Raw genomic sequence first — 18,463 nt, 5'->3', positions numbered from 1 at the left:
AAGCTTTGAAAAAAGGCAGATTCATAATATTAGAAACCATGTCTTCTATCTTCCAAGACTGCTACAAGGTAGAGCTTAGTGGGTTATACAGGCTCAGAATCCAAATCACCCTTGGAGAGCAGAGATAAGCATGTATTTCTGCAACCCATGTATCTTCAGTGCTCAACATTTTCAAAGGCTTTATAACACTGGCACTAACCAGCAACCAAAATAAATATAGTAAACTTTCTTCACCTAAAGTACATAAGCTCTAGGTAAACCATTGTGGCAGGAATTATGGCAGCTATCAAAAACAAACTAAATGTAACACAAATGGAGACACTATGTTTTATTAATACTCTTCCAGATTACATTTCTATTCCTAAAAAGAAAAATCAGGAATATATCTAAACCTAAGAATTCCATTAGTGCTCAGTCCTGGGAACAGAACATGGTTAAGTTGGACCACTTCATTACTTTCTGCATACATTAATATTTAATAAAAAAAAAAAATAAAAAAAATTCAAATAATACTAGCTCCAGCCAGATTGCATATTGAACACAGTAGGTTGTTAATCACCCCACATCAATTTCCTGATAAAAATCCCTGATTAAGAAGTTTTCCCTCTAAATTAAGTTTATGACATTCTCTGTTGGTTGGCTCAGCCACTGGATGGCATAGGAACTGCTCCCAGTTCCTTGTTGCTTAGATTATCCAGCCTCAGGTGCACCATGGAACCACCATCTTTGGAGGTGGGAGCCAGCAGTTTTCTCCTTAACACAGTCTGCCTCAAGAGTCCTGAAGAATGAGCTCTTGAAAAAACAGGAAAGGTGGTTCTGTGTGTTGGAGGAAGAGGAATTCTCAGTACTTTGGAGAGTAGATCCTTGAACTCAGCTGAGCCAGGTCCAGCAAGTGAGAAAACCACTCAAATCCCACCATGGGAGCAGGCACCACAGCACAAAAAAAACAGACAATAAGCAGATCTCCACTGCATCCATAAATGCATCAGTCCCATGAATCATCCGCTATAAAAAGTTCAGTGTCTCATCTTCAGCACTTGTTTAACTAGAATTCTGTACATTATATACAAAAATGCACAAGGATAGCTGCTTGATGCTTCCAATCCTTGTTCCTTTACAGCAATGAAAAATTTTAAAAACCAGAGTCTGGACTTATAAATAGTGCAGAAAATGCAAATGCTAAGAAGACAATGCCTCCTATGATTGTCACTGAAAATAAAACACAAGAAATTAGTTATCAAAAAGTAATTCTCTTCCATGACATATTACAAACTTCTTTTTAATGTCTGATTCTCAAATAACCTTACTTAAAAATTCATGCTACAAGCAGTGGATGTTGTTTCTAGATCAGTATTGAGATGCCCATATGCCAACCCACCATCTAACTGCATCTCCAAGAATATATTCTGGCCCACAGAAGGAAGCTTTGTTTCACTCATTACTTGAGCCACTATAAAACTAGGTTAACACCTGCTGTTGAGTACTTGGCTGTATGGCAGAAAATAGGATAAAATATTCTCATGCCAGAGCAAGCCATCAAATAGGACTGACATATAATTAGCATTTTTTGCACATTGTAGGCAACTGTATAGAAAGAAAAGGTATCAAAAACATTAACTGCTTGCAATGGCCACCACCTGCTACAGGGTGGGACAGAATTCTGGGAAAGCACCACTGTATATGTTCCCTGAATCTTTAAACAAAGTAACATGCTAGAAGGATCTTTGTTTTAGTCCAAGGCTACTCCTGTGGCTCAAGATCCACACTGTGCTTAGAGCATACAAAACCATTGTTAGATTAGCATTTTGTCACCAATTTCCTTGGCAAACACAACAGAGTGCATGTTTCACTTTTAGCAGTGAAGTTGTTTTTTTACCACCTCTGCAACTACAGAACAAATATTCTGAATGAACATATATAGGAAACAGCTTCACAGGATTATTCTTGGGAGCAAGAAATCTCACCACATCATAGAACTGACAGTGGAAGCAAGCTACAACCTAAGCTAAGGAAAAACAAACAACCCAGCCTTACTGGTCCTGCCTGTTGCAGTTAGCAGGTACGATAAAAAAAACATTTATGCCACACAGAGTAGCTTTTGTGGCTTTTAAATGGCTGGTGTAAGTCATTGGAATGCATTTCTCTTGCTGACCTGATGGTCTAGATGCAGAATTGCAACAGAATTTCTATTATCCACTGTCAAACAATAAATATTGACCATTTAAATTACTGTATTTCCTTCCTCTGGTCTCCCAAAAGGAGTAGCTAATAGTGAAGCAAAATAAGGTGGGATGTAAGACAGACTCAGAAAAAAAATCTCCAAATAATCCAAAACAAACCACCAGTTTTTGTGGGTTTTCCAGAAGTTTTGAGAAGCACTGTTCCCAAGCATGAACAGCACAAACATTACCAGCATTAAATTTTTTTGGTTGGAGTTAGTTTTCACTTACCAGTCCTAACAGAAATTTTTTGTGCTATCATTCTCCCTCCAATAACTGCTAAACCAGTGCATAGGCAATGTCCCACTGTTCCTCCTACTGCCACACCATAGGGGTCCTAAGAGGGGAAAAAAAAAGCACAAAGGGGTAAATCAGCACTGTTGAAAACCCATGAGTCCTACAACAACCTCAGAGCAGTGCTGATTCTCTGGTTGCAGACTGCCAAGCATGTACTGTCTGGTGATTCCTCTGCTCTGCTGTCCAGCACTGTCTTAAAGACTAGTGATAGTGAACATCAGCTGGTGAGACAGACTTAAATCCAGCCTAAGATAGGAGCATACAACATTTTTCAGCCAAGCAATATCTTGAAGTTTTTAATTACAGATCCAGAAATTGCTCTGCTGTAGGTAAACCAATAAGCAACCTCTAGAGGGAAGGTGACAGCTGTTGAGAAACACAATATACATCAGCTGGAAAAACACCACCCTATCTATAAAGAGAGAGAGAAGTAAGTCCTTGAACTGCAAACGAAAGCTTTCAGCAGCTACAGCATTCCAAGTTCTTTGCCCTGCTTCACCCACTTGTGCTCCACACTCTGCCCTGCTCTGTCATCCAAAGAGGAAATCATGAAAGACCTGAAGTCCAGAGGATAATAAATTATTTTATGATCTACTGTCAACAACAGCTTTTCACATCACTGAATAACATGCAGCTCCTCAATGTGTGAACAACTGTACTACACAAAGAGGTTTCTCAGGTCTCCTTAGAAATTACAGAGTTAAGGACAGCATATGTCCCCTGCTCATCTCTGTGTGACACTTTTAGTTCCAACAGGAAAAAAAAAAGCTGCTGCCATCACCTGAGGAATGCATGAAATATCAAAGAGGCAAACAGCAAAACTATCTAAGAAATTCTTTGGTTTGAAGACAACACAAAGAACCAACACCACAAGATAGTGAGAAGGTGGCGAGCACCAAGCAGTCGGCAGGTTGGAAAGCAAGAAGTGCAGGAAGAAGCAGGGCTGGGCCAGCAGAACAAACAGGCCCCCAGAAACAGGACTCAGAATATATCAGGAATATATCAGGACCAGATATCCAGAGTCCCTGGGTATCCCTACAGCCAGCAATTACCTATACAGCCCTCTCTAGCAGAAGGTGGATCTCATCCCTCCACTCCATCCATCATAATTATTTACTGATTTTGAAAGGCAGCATTAAGTTACCCCCAATTCATTTTTTCTTTGGTAGCACTCTTACGAACATTTCATATTCTGCAAGTACAGCCCACAGGTTTTAACTACAATGCTCAGCACTACACAAACCAGACTAAAGATTCTGACAGACACTTCCTAGGGGGACACTTAGGAAATGCAAACCAGAAGTCAACAATCCCCTGTAAAAGATGGGCTTAAGCAACTTGCCTACCAAATTGGGCAGAGGCTGTAGTGCTTCATTTTTTCCCAAGAACAATGAGAGCATCCTCTCCTGCTGTTAGCTCTAAACATCTTCCCTACACTGTAACAGAGACAAGAGGTTCCTGCAGGTTACAGCCTCCTTCATTACACAGCCCTGATTTATCCCTAGGGAACTTCTGAAAGTGCACCTAAAAGGAGCATGAGTCCTAGGGAAAAAAATGTAAATTACCTCAATGCATGAAAGAGCACAGGCAAGCTACTTATGTTTATTAAAAGCTTGACTACAAGCCTTCATCTTCAAGTATAATACAGTTATATACACTCTAATCACCACAATGAATATAATTTAATTTATAGCATTACTTAGTGCCCAGCAGTTTAGGGTTTATTGCCCTTCTATACACTGTACTATATTAACTCATATTTTAACAAGAGGTATCTGAGGAGGTATGTAACAATTTAAAGCTTGATGGAATGGAAGTATCTTTTAAAGTTACCCAGTTAAAACTGAATGACCACAAAGAGAAAAAAAACATCTCTTCTGTAACATCTCTCAACACTGTAACACAACCCAATTGAATACAGCTCCATAATATAAAGCAGATGTCTCCAGAAATGCCAGTGCAGTCCCAACCATGTAACAGTAGTTTTAATACTACAGAGAGCTGCAGTGCATTTACTGCCAGGTCTTGACACAAACTACATAAGGCACATCAAGGCAGCAGGTGTGAATCTGATACCTCCTGCAAGAGCATTTTGTCTCTTACCTCTCAATGGGCAACCCAAAAAAAGCAAAAGAACAGCAAGGGATTCTGAACACTCACCTCTCTGGCAGCCAAGACTATGGTTGTTAACTGGGAACGATCGCCCCATTCTGCTAAAAATGTTAAAGTAAAAGCTTGAACAAAGATTGGCGAAATAAAGTGTAGCCACTTCTTCTGAGGTATAGTGGTGCCTGGCCCAGATTCCACATCTCCTGGTCCATTTAACAGTTTAGTTCTCTGAAGCTGTGGAGGTCAAGGGAAAAAAAAACAAAACAAGAAATAACCATAAAATTAAAAATGTCATCTAAACATTTGAAACACTTAACAATAAAGCTAGACATTTAGTTTCTAGAATGTTATTAACCCACTGCCTGCTGCATTATCAACATAATTATACAGTCAACATTACAAAAAAAAATAGCTAAGTATATGCACACATGTATGTATGTGGAAATATACACACATACATATAGTTATAATCAGCTCTAATCTCTGATTATTGTCCATTCTTGTACAAAAAGAAATAAAAGTAGAGCCGAGAATAAACTGTTGGTGTCCTCTCTGCTAGTATAGCATTAAAAACACGTCAAAAACACCCATGCTAAGCAGAAGATCCCTTCTCTCCTAAGAAGCCAGGCTTGCCACAGGACTGGAATCTCCTGCTGAAAGAGCCTCCAGGGGCCACTTCCATCTCATCTACCACACATTTTCTGTGTCAGTTTATCTGTCACACAGCTGAACACCGCAAATATGACAGTGCTACTCTGCAGCTTCACATCTATAATTCTTCCACCAACTGTAACTAACAGCAATTTTATGACTTACTTCCTCATCTTTTTTTTTAATTTCTGCTTGAACTTCCTCCAGCTCTTCCTGACCCTCATCTGGACTCATTTTCAAGCCTTCCCGAAGCATTCGGATGCCAAAGATTGCAAACAGTGCTGTTGACACATAGTATGTGTACACACGAGGAATAACCGTGGTGGCATAGCCAAACAAAACTGAAAAGAAAACACATGTGTCACTTAAAAAAATAACCATGAGGATCATAATTGTTTTTCCCACATCTAAGAACTGCTTGCTAGCAAAGTCTGCAATCCAAATATCCATTGAAAAATAAATATTTCATCTTTTGTTACTTTTGTATAATTTTATAAGTTTTTGGAAAATAACATGCTAGAATCTCCAACCATTACTGGTCATGCCAGAGACTGAAGTCCACAATGACACAGACAATGCACTCCAGCCAATGTTGAGGTGCTGCTGCTCCTGAGAGCCAGTCCAAACAACATTATCTTTCCATCAAGGTCTGTGCAAGTCCTGCCTTTCTCCATGCACACCGTGAAACTACCATCTGTAATTGTGTTAGGTTAGTCATAGTGTACCCCAGTTAATTCCACTTGCATGCTGGATAGCATCTCTTTCCAATAATTTCATTTATCACATAAAGTTAGAATAAGATTTTCAATGAGGTAAATCTACCAGGCATATCTACAAATCATCCAGCTGGGTGAATCCATGTCTGTCTTGCTTTGCCAAGTGCACATTACTACTCCCTTGTCCCCCATATTACCCACATACACACAGTGTGACTAACTTTGATCTTTATTTCAAAGGCAGATCCCACTTACAGACTGAAAAGCAACCTTCAGAGTGTCTTTTAGAGGTAACTAAAAGACAAAACTAGTTCTTAAATAAGAAATATGTATCCAGGACAAAGTACTTTGTTTTCACAAAGTAAGGCTGTTTAGCATTTTTTTGACAGAAAAAGGCCCATATAAATGGGAAGAAATAAAAAGTCTACACCTTACATTCAAGGTTGCTTGGACCATGCACTCACAAGTGTTTCTGCTACTTTATTCCATATGCAATTAGCTAAAAGGAAGCATATTACCACGTGTTCTTTTTTATGCACGTCTTTAGTTGAAAAATGCACTCAGAAGTTACTACATGATCTAGAAATAATTCTGCACTGCCACTACCAGAAGTAAGAATGAGACCAGAATTAATCAGCTTCATTACTCATAAACACAGCACATACATATACAAATAGCAGTACTATTTGCAAAGCTAAATAAACTCCTTTAAAAAGACTGAAAATACTGCAGTAAAACAAAAAACAAAAAAACTATCCTTTTCTTAGCATTTCTTACATACATAAGCATTGACACAGTGAAATAATCAGAACTGTAAGACAGCTTATTTTGTCAAGCACACTTTGAAAAACTAAGGGATAAAAGCAGAAAAGCTTTTTATGAAAAAGCATTAAGAAAGATTTGAAGAAAAAAATTGTATAGGAAAAGAGAGCCATAATGGGCAGAAGAAATGACACAGAATGCAAGTGGAAACTGCTCTAACTACACCTGCAATAATTGCAGCAATGTACACAGCAACAGCTACACACCCAAAAACCATTCACAGAAACACTTGCCAAGCAGCCTGCACCAGTGAACCGGCTGTCTCCAGCGTGTACAAACCAACCACCACTATTTCAAGTATTTCTGAAATGGGTATGGCTAGAAATGAGCACACAGACAAACTCCGTGCCGCCTCTGAGGTACCTGAAGGCTGCTCCATTTTACATTCACATCTACAGGTTCCTCAAGTGCCACCTGATACCTTACTTCCCGCTCCCTCCCCTCCGTCTTCCACTTACGCAGTTCCCAGCACAAATCCAAACAGCTATGTGTGCAGGAATACAAGTCAGATGAGGAAAATGTGTCATCATACGAAGAATCTTTTGCCTTAGGAGGAAAGACAGAAGCCACTCCCACATTCCCTTTAGGCACACTAATTTTATAGGAGTGGGGAAAAAAAAGTAAACCAGTCCAAAAATCAAAGGAAGTGCTTAGGCTCTCCATCTCATTCCTCTTCCTTAAACTGCAGTCGAAGCCTAGAGGCTTTGTCAGTCCCTGTACTGTCAAAGACTTCATTTGAGAAAAGAGCCTAAATACTCGAGCTGAGATTCCATGCTCCACAGGAAAAGCTTCACACTCCTCAAAACTGAAAACTGCATATACTTACTACCTGCACTCCAATTAATTTTTTTTGATGAATACATACCCATCACTTCTTAAGAGATAAGCCAAAACGGAGTAAAGCAGAGTGCTAACCTGATAAACACGTCATCAGTCCCAGGGCAAGCATAGCACCAGCCAGTACAGTCAGGCGGTTGTAGCGCATGGCCATGATGGCCGCGATGAAGAAGGTCTTGTCCCCCAGTTCCGACACGATGATGACCGAAATAGCAGCCACAAAGGCATGAATAAAGCCCAAGTTAGTCTTGTCACCTGACTCTTCACTGACAATGTGGACTGGAGCAACTAGCGAGGAGCCTTTCTGTAAGGGGGGAAGAGAAAAACACAAAACAAATCCTGCTTGTCAATTAGGCTTGAATGCTTAGTAGACAGAAATAAAAAACCTTGTATTTCTCCTGTCATACCATCCTGTGACATTTTAAGCAGATAAGACCTCTCATGCTCATTGATGATCATTAACTAGTTCCTAGCTGATGCCCACCTCAAATTGCCAGTTAGGCACTAGGCAAGAGGATCAGATCTTGCTGATTATTAAAACACTACTTCACTGTGCACGCTATTACCAGAGCATGAGAACCACCACAACAACAAAATGTGGTCAGCTCAGGTCTAATACTGCCTTCTTTAAAATCCCTACATATTTTATGACCTTAACCTTGAACAGTTTTCTGACATAAATAAGTGCTTCAAAATGAAACTAGGTGACTATGATACCTTAGTAAGAAAAGAAGCCCATGAAAAAATGGTCAGGATAATTTTCTTCCCTTGCAAAATCTTTGCATCTCAGACGCATTAAATTTTTATGGAGTCACAGAATGGATTGGGTTGAACAGGACCTTAGCAATCATCTAGTTTTAAGACCCCTGCAATGAGCAGGAACGTTTTTCACTAGACCAGACTGCTCATCCAGAGCTCCATCCAACCTGGCCTTGAACACTTCCAGGGATGGGGCACTCACAATTTTGCTGGGCAACCAGTACCAGTGCCTAACCCCTCTCACATGAAGGAATTTCTTCTTAATATCTAGCCTACATTTATCCTTTTTCCATTTGAGTCAAAGTGAAATTTTGTGCCAGTTTTCATCAGCTTCTTTTGCACTTGCTCTATGTTTGTTGAAAACTTAACTTTAAGACACCCCAGTGGTGAAACCAGACCAACACACTCCAGTTCCCACTCACTCACCAAAGTGTTTACTTCTACGCACAGTAAGGTATCTAAGATCAAAAGCAAGGCCCAAGATCTCTATACCGACGTTCACATCCCTGACCAGGGACGGCTGAGAAAGCTTGCCCCAGCACATCCACTAGCAGAGACAGCCCGCAGCGTGTTTTGACATGACGGCTTCCCAGCACTCCACTTTCAGCTGTGCTCCAAGTTTTCTGGTGTTGGTACTTAGCTCCCACGCTGTGTGTGACACACTCTGCCTTCCCAGAGCTCCTTCATCTTTTGCAGCTCCCTATGTTTTCTGCTTTAGGTCTGTGACACCCGGCGTGCTACACCAAGCCACACGTCAGTAATTTTTCCACCCCTCTGTGTAATCAGTGGAACTAGAATCCCCTCACCGAGAGCACTGTTTAGTAAGTTTTAACGCAAAGGAATTGATATTAATTGTTGAGAGAAAAAAACCTGGCAGCTTTGGAGTAGCAACAAAGCCTGCTTTCAGCTGCTTCTACGGGGGAAGAGAGCACTGACCCCTTCCCCATGTCGGACATAGACGTCCCTCTTTTAGCAGAAAAAGAGGAAGGTGCGGTGGCCCTATAGCTCTCCTCTTTTTCTGCTAAAAGCGGGTAATTTCGGAGCCCGACGGCCTCCGGAAGGCGCAGCGCGGCGCCGGCCGAGCGCTGCCGCGGGGGGCACGGCGCGGGCAGCCGGCGCGGCCCGTCCCCGCCTCACCTCGGCCCGCGGCTCCGCTCCCTGCGCCGCCGGCGGTGGCGGCGGCTCCTTCTTCCTGCCGGGCTCTTCCTCGGGAGCGGCGCGGAGCCGCGCCGGGGCCGCCAGGAGCAGCGCGGCCGCCAGGAGCAGCGCGGCGGCCCGCGGGAGCGGCGGCGGCAGCGGGGACCCCATGGCGGCCGAGCGCGGAGCCGGGGGGCGGCGCGAGCCCCGGTTGAGGGCGCCGCGTCACCGCCCGCGCCGCGGCCCCGCCCGCCCCGCCGCGCCCGCTTCCTGCCGCGCGCCCACGGCCCGCCCCCACACGGCCCGCCGCTGCCTGCCGGACTGCCTCGCCGCGCCGGGCGAGACCCCGGCCAGGGCTGCCGCCCCCTCCTCCGGCTCCCGCCGTCCCGAGGGCGACGGGCAAAGGCGGCTGTGCGGCGTTCCCGGGGAGCTGGGCGGGTCCAAGCGCGTCCCTTCCCGTTCGGAGTTGCTTGCGGGCAGGGAAAGGGCGCAGCGGGAGGGACGAGGAGCGGCAAAATATCCGCGTAGGAAGGGCCCGGACACGTCTCGGTTTCGTTGATGCGCAAGTGCTCGGCAGCGCTTCGTGTAGGGGTGACACGGGCTGGGTCGTGCGCCCCGAGCACGGAATCCCAGAACGGGTCGGGCCGGGAGCGACCGCGGCGGTCATCCCGAGCCCAGGCAGGGCCATCCCAGAGCACACGGCACAGGGCCGTGTCCGGCAGTTCCCGAGTGTCTCAGTGAGGGAGACTCCACAACCTCTCTGGGAGATTGTCCCAGTGCTCAGCCACATGCACAGTAAAGAAGTTCTTCCTCGTATTCAGGTGGAACTTCCTGTGTATCAGTTTCTGCCCACTGCCTCTCGTCCCGTTGGTTGGTACCACCAAGGAGAGCCCGAATCCGTCCTCCTGGCACCATCCATCCCTTTAGATACTTGTAGACATTGATGAGTTCCCCTCTCAGTCTCTCCTTGAGGCTGAGCAGGCCCAGCTCCCTCAGCCTTTCCTCACAAGAGAGATGCTCCAATCCCTTAATCGTCTCTCTTGCCATCCACTGGATCTGCTCCATGAGCCCCATGTCTCTCTTGCCCTGAGGAGCCCAGAACTGGACACTGCACTCCTGATGATGCTCTCCCTGGGAAGCCCAGGATAGCCATGTGCCCCAATGATCTCCCCAGAGCAACGACAGGAATGTGCTTCCTGAGGAGCAGTTTAGGAAACAGGACAAGAATACCATTTAAACAGAGGATGTTTGGACACAGGCTCAAGGAGCCTCTCGAGAACCACTTAAAAAAGTTATACAGATAGATGCAGTTCCAAGACATGACTGCTGATGTTCCATGGTGAATTGAAACTACAAGAGTGTTGATGGAAGAGAGGGATGTGACAGCCAAGAGAGAGGCACAACATTTTGTGTAAAGTGATTGCTCATGTTTTTCAAATTAGCCAAATTTTGAGAAACCATACAGAATGGAAACAGTGTAATAAGCTTTTAATTAGGCAATTCATAAGATATACTTCAGTGTATAAAAATACTTCTTGTATACAAAATAATGTGTACATGTAAGTAGACAACATGCTGAAACACCAGCACCCACATAACTTCATCACACAAACTGATCATTGACACCAGTATCATGAGAAGCACCAAAATACTAAACAGTTAAGTGCAAAAAATGTTTCTGTGCAGAGTGACATCATCTCCCCAATAAAGAATTTCTTTGCAATGCTTGTCAGGTACTGTTTTCTCTGTGTGCTCTGCTTCGGCAGTTCATTACAGCTGTTTAAAAGCCAGTGTAGTCGTGGTCATCATGATCCTGCACAGCTGTTCCCTCTTAACACACGAGGGATTCCAATAACCCACAATGGAAACAACAGAACCACAACAAAGAACATTAATTTTCTGCAAATTCTCTTCTACTGTCTTTTTAGTCAGAGAACCTTCTGCTATTTTCCCAGTTTAGGGATAAAGTGGTCTTCATCAACGAACAAAACCACTTTGGTGCAGAAGAGATAATGCAGCAAATGGGTCTGTTTATCTCCACTGCTGAGCATGAGTCACTCCACCACTGCAGCTTTCTCTATCGCTTTTCGTGCTTACAGTTGTACAGCAGTGGCTGGTTTTCATTGTCACCAGGGAAGCACAGAAAGATACACAATTTGCCTCCCTCTGAAGTGACTCAAAGAAAAGAGACTTAGAAATAAATATGCTTAAATAGCAGTCAAGACATGAAATAGAGTAGTTCAAATTATTCCCTCCTTTCAGTAGTTTTCACATATATGAATTTGGACTTGCTGCACAACAGCAAGTGTTTTATGCATAAGATAAAACTGTAAAAGAGAAAGATACAATTAGGATCTCTCCACTTTAAATCAAGGTCTTCAGGAAACCCTTTTTAGCTTGCATGATATGCAGAGACCTTACACTTCCTCACAAATTGGTTACATGAATGATACTGTCATTAAAACTATGAGCTTTTGAGGTAGAATTAGAGAAAGTGTGCGACTTTACCTTGGTTTTAATAAACTATTAATCTCTTATACTCCAAGTTTGCATGAACATACTTTAGGAAAAAAATATCTAAAAAACAAGTGGTATAAAAGCTTTTCGATGCTTTGGGTAGGAGCTAAAGTTTTTCTGATAAAACTCATGACACAAAACAGCAGCCAGTGCCTGGTTAAAAAGAACATATATCACTACACACCACCACGTCACATTGTGAATTCCAAGTGTGATGGCCATAGAAACATATATGAGGAGCTCTGCAAAATAATGAGGGCAAGAAACGCTTTCAAACCAGTCTCCGAAAGGCACGCTGTGGCTCAGACTTACAACCTTTCCTGCAAGCAAACAGAAAGAAATTAATTGGGAAAATGCATTAAATAAACTCTTGGCCTCACAATTACAAAACAATATGCTTATTAATCATCATCATCCACCTCCATCTGATCTGGCAGCCTTGCACTTAATGAAAGAAGATGCCACCTCTGGCTGTGCAAACACAGAGTACAGAAACCATGTCTATCCTTAAGATGTTAGAAGATAGAGCTTCATTTTAAATTTTACAGAACTATATATACAGACATACCACACCCTTTCCCCCCAGTTTAGCCATCCAAACAGCCTCATTTAATCTACACACTACAGGAACTGAGAAACACTCATGTTTAAGGTATTAGAACCTACAGAAGCCTAAAAAACCACCTAAGTAAATAGTTGACTGAAATGAAACATCTTACCTGATCTGCTTTTTCTAAGATTAGCTAGAATTGCAAGGCATCTATGTTGGTGAAGAGAGGCCCAAATGTACATCATAACTCCTATAATGTGATACCAGCAGATCTGCACAGAAAGCCTTTTTCCTGAATGAAACATGTTTTATTAATATACAACCAGGAAGTGACTTCCTAAGCATCATCCCAAAACACTATATACAGTTTTTTCAAATATTACTGTCTTACAAAATTCTAGTAGTGAGCCTCTGATTCCTTGAAAGATGCTTTTAAATCCTGCTTCATTTAAGTGCTCAGCTAGTAGCTCATTTCTCTTGACTGCTGTATACTAAAATACCTAGTTATTAATCTAGCAGCTTGAAATACAGTGTGATGTACAACGATACATAATTGGTAGTCTAAGACCTCCATATTCAGCACTGTTTGTAATTATTGTTATCCTATTCAAACATGTTATGGCTCAGGTCAACATGCAAGCACACAGTTCTCTTCCTCACCATGATACACATAGATACACACACCTACATATCACCCCCTGCCCAACATGGCTCAAAGTGCTTAAAAACTTCACCAAACTTGGTAATGACTGCCTCACAAAAATTAATCACAGGAGGAGGCTACAGCCAGCTGATGGTTCATCTATGCAGGGGATTTAGCAGCTCAGTTGTTAGACCCAATGGAATGTATTGGCAGAAACAAGTCATATAATACAAAATTTTCATGTATTAATGGAAACATTACAGTACCAAGGGAAAGAAGACACTGCCTGAGTCAAGGCAGAGCAGTGGCAACTTCTCCATGGAAGAAAAAGTAGGTGGCTGAGACAGCCTTGCAGATTCACCTTGCAGGAAAACTTACAACAAAAGAACTCCAGTTTGAGAACTGAAGTTTTGTAGGGGCATTTGAGAACTGGTACCTATTACTGTCCTTCACAAAGCATATGATCTATATTCTTTCAGCAAATAGCCCTGAAGATTAAGATGAAAGTGTGTCCCTGTCTGTGCTTGTGTATAATGCTGGCTGACTGTATGATATACTGAAATGTAATGACTTTGAGTTATGCCAGGAAGTACTTTTATGTCTCATCAGTTAACACACTTCTCAAACAAGCAGCCCTCTATGAAACCATTTGCCACAATGGAAACAAATGAGAGCAAAACTGCATCTTTGATGATAACTAAGCAGGCACTTACCATTCCTGACATTAGTAGGCACTTGACACAGCACAGTTGAGCCAACAGCAATGTAGTAACCAAGTCCAAAGCAATACTGCATGATATGGATGACACCACTGGAAAACACACTGGTCCAGAGGCATTCTGCAAGTCTTCGACAGCTATGCAGCCAAAGGAGCAAGAGAACCAGGAGCGCAGAGAAGTGCTCACTATCTGCTTACGGATAAAAACCAGCAACTTTGATACAGGAATGAACAATTTAACCCTGACAGTTAAATGTTTTCAAAAAGTTTAAGTTTTAAAAAAATCCTGTTGTTCCCTCTTCTCACAGTAGAATTTTACCATCATTTTAAATTAACTGGGAAAAATATTTGTTCAGGTGAGGTAATGCTGACAAGAGAAAGATTTCTTCCAGAAGGTGCTAATGGCCCTTTCTTTTAAAAGGACTGCTGAAAGCCATCATATCTATAAATTAGAAATATTTCTATCTTCAAAGGTATTTGGTGTACCAGGAAAGTCAGTTGGAGGGTAGTTGAAAAGCAATCAATGAAGTAGCACTTAGATATTAATTCAGCACAGCGTTGGTAGTACAGTTTTTTAATATTTATATGGCTAAGTTATAATATCTGGAGTACTTACCCATGTCCTTGCTCTGAGAATCTTTGCCAAGAGCATGGTGCATGTCCCGAATCCATAATGGAAGTGACTCTCCAAGGAACTCAGCTCGAAAAAGACAGATCAGCAGAAAACCATTCCAGAGCACAGAAACCACATAAAAGTGAGTAAACCATCTGTGGGAACAAAGAAAAGGTTTTTCATTAATGTCCTCATCATTCCTTGGAACTGTAGCTGCAGGGCATGCTTGTCTGATGGTGAGTACATTCCATTTTGGTGCTCACATCAAATGTCCAAGTAGAGAACTCAGGACTTCAGTGGGACCAAGCAGGACTAACCTTAACACATTTTACTCCAGTGAAATGTTGCCTGAAATAACATCTAACTTAGCTTACCTTACAAACCATAGCTGCATTAAAGAGGAAACAGTGTAATCTGCACATTGCAAAAGTATTCCTCAAGGCTTACAAATAATCATGGCATACATCGTATTTTCTTTATAATTTGCACCAGTCAAAGCACATCCAGGTTAATTTTCTGCTTATTTCCAAGCTGCTCTATCCTCACAGCACTCCCACTTTTCTCAGTTGCAGTGGGTGCATTACATGACATGTTAAAGTTCATTAAAGGAACCCAGAAGGAATTACCCTGCTCTACATTAAAATGTCTTGTCCTTCTGCAAATTCAAGGTCTGCAACAATCATATAGAAAAAAAGCAGAGACCATCAGCACTGCTGGATGATTACAAGGCAAGACACATGTTTGGGTTTTTTTAAGAAAACAAAGAACCTCCCAAGCCCATAAAACACTCATAAAAGCATACTGTGCGTTACCAAAATGCAGGACATTACAGTCAAGGTGGGTAACTGGTCTGAGTTAAACAGCCTACAGCTGTTCACAATATCCAGCAATATACTGCTGTTTACAATCCAGCTCAAACTAGTTGATCCAGTATTTCCTTTTTCTTTTAAAATTAAAAGTCCTTCTGGCGGTGAAATAAAATCAGGACTTCTGGAAACATTTGCAAAGAGATAAAATATGTCCCACGGGAAGATGCTGATGGCCTTGGCAATGTAACTACAGATACAAAACTAGGATATAACTGTATAGTCAAGGGAAGACCATATTTCTGTTGAACGTGCAAACTCTTCTCGTGAGGCAGTGATGGGGTACAACCCCCTTGCTCAGTGAAACCAGTGAAAGTGACCCCTCCCAGAGCAGCTCAGGCATCTCTCAAGAGCACAAAAGAGATCAAGTCAGAATCACAGCAGCAGGGAGCATCCCTGCATGCTCCAGAGCACCTGCACATTAGCAGCTGGCTTTCCCTATACATTATGACTTCTCCTCAGTTCCTTCTCCTACCAAGCAAAAATTGCAACATCCCGTCAGTTGATTTGCAACAGCAGAACTAAAATTTAACCCCTCTCCCTCACTTTCTAAGACAAACAGAATTTGCATATTGATAAAAACTCACCATCACCTCCAAGTTTCAAGCTCTTTCCCTGCAGTCCTGTTACTCAGTTGACTCATATCATGTGCCAGGGAACTTTCTCCACATATTGATTTTTGCTACCAGCACACAAACAAACCCTGGCAACTTAAAAGAGACACACCCTTTGAGCTTTCAGCAATCCAAATTACACTGGGCATATATCTGACCTACAGATCAAACCAGCACTGCAGTAAGTACACGTGCCATCCCTCCTCAGGGAGAAGAATTTTCACTATTTGCCAAACCAACCTGAAATGCAACACAACATTTTACAAGACAGAATGCCAAAGTTAAAAACAAGTCCAGTCTAGTGAAAACACAATGCTTGTCTGGAAAACAAGACACGGATGAAAAGAATAGTAAACACCTTGGTAGCTACCTTCAAGATCTTCTCTATTCCTTCATGTACAAGTGTACTGATTAAGCACCAGAATTGCTTTGTAGATGTTGAGACCTTGAGACCAATTCCCTGAAAAAGCACATTCTACAGATACCAATCTCCCTAAGAAGAGGTATTGGGAAACTTCTGTTGGAGAAAGGTCAACTCAAACATGAACCTGCAGTACACAGTGATTAAGACAAAGCCTTTATGAATCCTTATTTTCACTCAGGGTACTGCACATTCTAAACACATCCCTGGGTATTTTCTGCATCATGCCTGATAACCAAGATACTACATTACAAACTTTCCATGAATAACACACTGTGTCACAAAACTTTTTTTTTTTTTTTCCAACATTTTATTTTAAATCTTTGTATATAAAATGTGTCAGAGATTGTTACAATAGGGGAGATGAGATTTTCAGGCTAAGTAGCCTCCCAGTCCTGTCCTGCCGGCCTTGCAAGAGCCTGTCTGGCCTATGCTCAAGTCAAAGACTAGTTCAAGTCATAAATCTCGGCGGATTAAGAAGGAAGAAATCCCATGATATATAAAACCAGAAACATATAAAAAACTGTGAATGGAAGGGGGGGGAAGGGGCACCTCCTTTCATGGTTTCACTAAACATCTATTTAATTTCATTGAAATTAAATTTAATAATGAAATCTATTAAAGTAGATATCATTAAACATCCAAACATATACAAGTATTTAATTTTGTCTCATCAAACATCTGTTAAGATGGATTTGGATAACGCAGTGGTTCTTTTGCCCTATCAGAGACTGTTAATGCAAGGTCTAGACTGCTGTGTTCCCATGCTGTTATTTGCCACATTTCAAAAAGAAACCTTGAAGGGAGAAGACAACGATCGAGAGTTGGTGTAAGACAGTCAAGCTGCAGCATATTTGCACAGCCACAGTTACTCAGGACTCCGCGTTCCCAGGTGCCCGACCTGAGTCTTGCGGAGGTGTGTTTTAGAGACCTTTTGCGATTCAAGGGATTAGGCTTTTATTCCCATTTGGAACGCACGGATTCTGTCCGATCGCTAGCAGTCTCTACGCTCCTCGGTTCCCCATCTGCAGAACCAGAGTAACACTGCCGCACAGCTGAGCCCAAGTCTAAGATACAAACCCCGCCGTGCTCTCTGCGGGCGCTGCGGTAACCGAGGCACTCACGGGCCCGCCGCTCACCTCTTGGGCACCTGCAGGAGCCGCAGCCAGCCCGGGAGCTGCCCGCTCCCGCGCTTCGTCTTCCCGTAGCGAATGAGGTCCTGGAAGAGGCCGGAGATCACCAGGCCCACGCCCCCGGGCCGCGGCGCCGGGGCCCGCCGGAGCAGCAGCAGCAGCAGCAGCGCCGTCAGGAAGGCGGCAGCCAGCAGGGACCAGGCGGCGGCCAGAGCCGCCAGCATCGCCCCGGCCCGGCCCCGCTCCGCTCCCTGCCCCGGCCCGGCCCGGCCCGGCCCGGCCCCGCTCCGCTCCCTGCCCCGGCCAGGCCCCGCTCCGCTCCCTGCCCCGCCCCGGCCCGGCCCGGCCCCGCTCCGCTCCCTGCCCCGGCCAGGCCCCGCTCCCGCTCCGCTCCCTGCCCCGGCCAGGCCCCGCTCCCGCTCCGCTCCCTGCCCCGGCCAGGCCCCGCTCCCGCTCCGCTCCCTGCCCCGGCCAGGCCCCGCTCCCGCTCCGCTCCCTGCCCCGGCCAGGCCCCGCTCCGCTCCCTGCCCCGCCCCGGCCCCGCTCCGCTCCCTGCCCCGCCCCGGCCCGCCCCGCCGGCCGAGCTGTGCCTTCCGCTTCCCGTTCTCGGGAAAAGCCGGGCCCCGGGAGGCGGCGGCACTGCGGCAGGCTGTGTGCTGTGTGTGCTGTGTGTGCTGTCCCTGCAGCCGCCCCCGCGATGCTGTGTGCCCGGGCCTCAGCTAAGGCTGAACGCCGCTCCCCGCGCTAGTCTCCTGGAAAAGCTGGCTGCCCACGGCTTGGACAGGTGTAGCGGGCCCAAAGTGGTGGTGAATGGTGCTGCATCCAGCTGACAGCCGGTCTC

At 43.9% G+C, this 18,463-nt stretch overlaps 2 protein-coding genes across 3 annotated transcripts; both read right to left on the bottom strand.

Annotated features, from left to right (window-relative positions):
- Window positions 1-313: 313 nt before the first annotated feature.
- TMEM165 (transmembrane protein 165) lies at window positions 314-9,771 on the bottom strand. The gene is made up of 6 exons (XM_086887971.1): window positions 9,548-9,771; window positions 7,730-7,955; window positions 5,442-5,617; window positions 4,677-4,859; window positions 2,451-2,556; window positions 314-1,209 (listed from the first exon to the last, which is right to left on the bottom strand). The coding sequence occupies exons 1-6, from the start codon at window positions 9,716-9,718 to the stop codon at window positions 1,133-1,135; spliced, it is 939 nt and encodes a 312-aa protein (XP_086744097.1). The 5' UTR covers window positions 9,719-9,771; the 3' UTR covers window positions 314-1,132.
- A 1,247-nt stretch (window positions 9,772-11,018) lies between these two features.
- On the bottom strand, window positions 11,019-17,884 carry SRD5A3 (steroid 5 alpha-reductase 3). 2 transcript variants are annotated; one of them, XM_086889952.1, is made up of 5 exons: window positions 17,629-17,884; window positions 14,592-14,743; window positions 13,971-14,168; window positions 12,784-12,906; window positions 11,019-12,384 (listed from the first exon to the last, which is right to left on the bottom strand). In XM_086889952.1, exons 1-5 carry the CDS (start codon window positions 17,844-17,846, stop codon window positions 12,125-12,127), a joined length of 951 nt encoding a protein of 316 aa, XP_086746078.1. In that variant the 5' UTR covers window positions 17,847-17,884; the 3' UTR covers window positions 11,019-12,124. The 2 variants fall into 2 exon arrangements, with proteins under 2 accessions (XP_086746078.1, XP_023781547.2); XM_023925779.2 differs by having other exon boundaries at window positions 13,971-14,165; window positions 17,629-17,883.
- Between the last annotated feature and the right edge of the window lie 579 nt (window positions 17,885-18,463).

Source organism: Cyanistes caeruleus, chromosome 5 (assembly GCF_971803275.1).
Source record: "Cyanistes caeruleus chromosome 5, bCyaCae1.hap1.1, whole genome shotgun sequence".
Classification (NCBI taxonomy): domain Eukaryota; kingdom Metazoa; phylum Chordata; class Aves; order Passeriformes; family Paridae; genus Cyanistes; species Cyanistes caeruleus.
The sequence above is the reverse complement of the archived record's forward strand: the minus strand, read 5'-3'. Positions and strand labels throughout refer to the sequence as shown.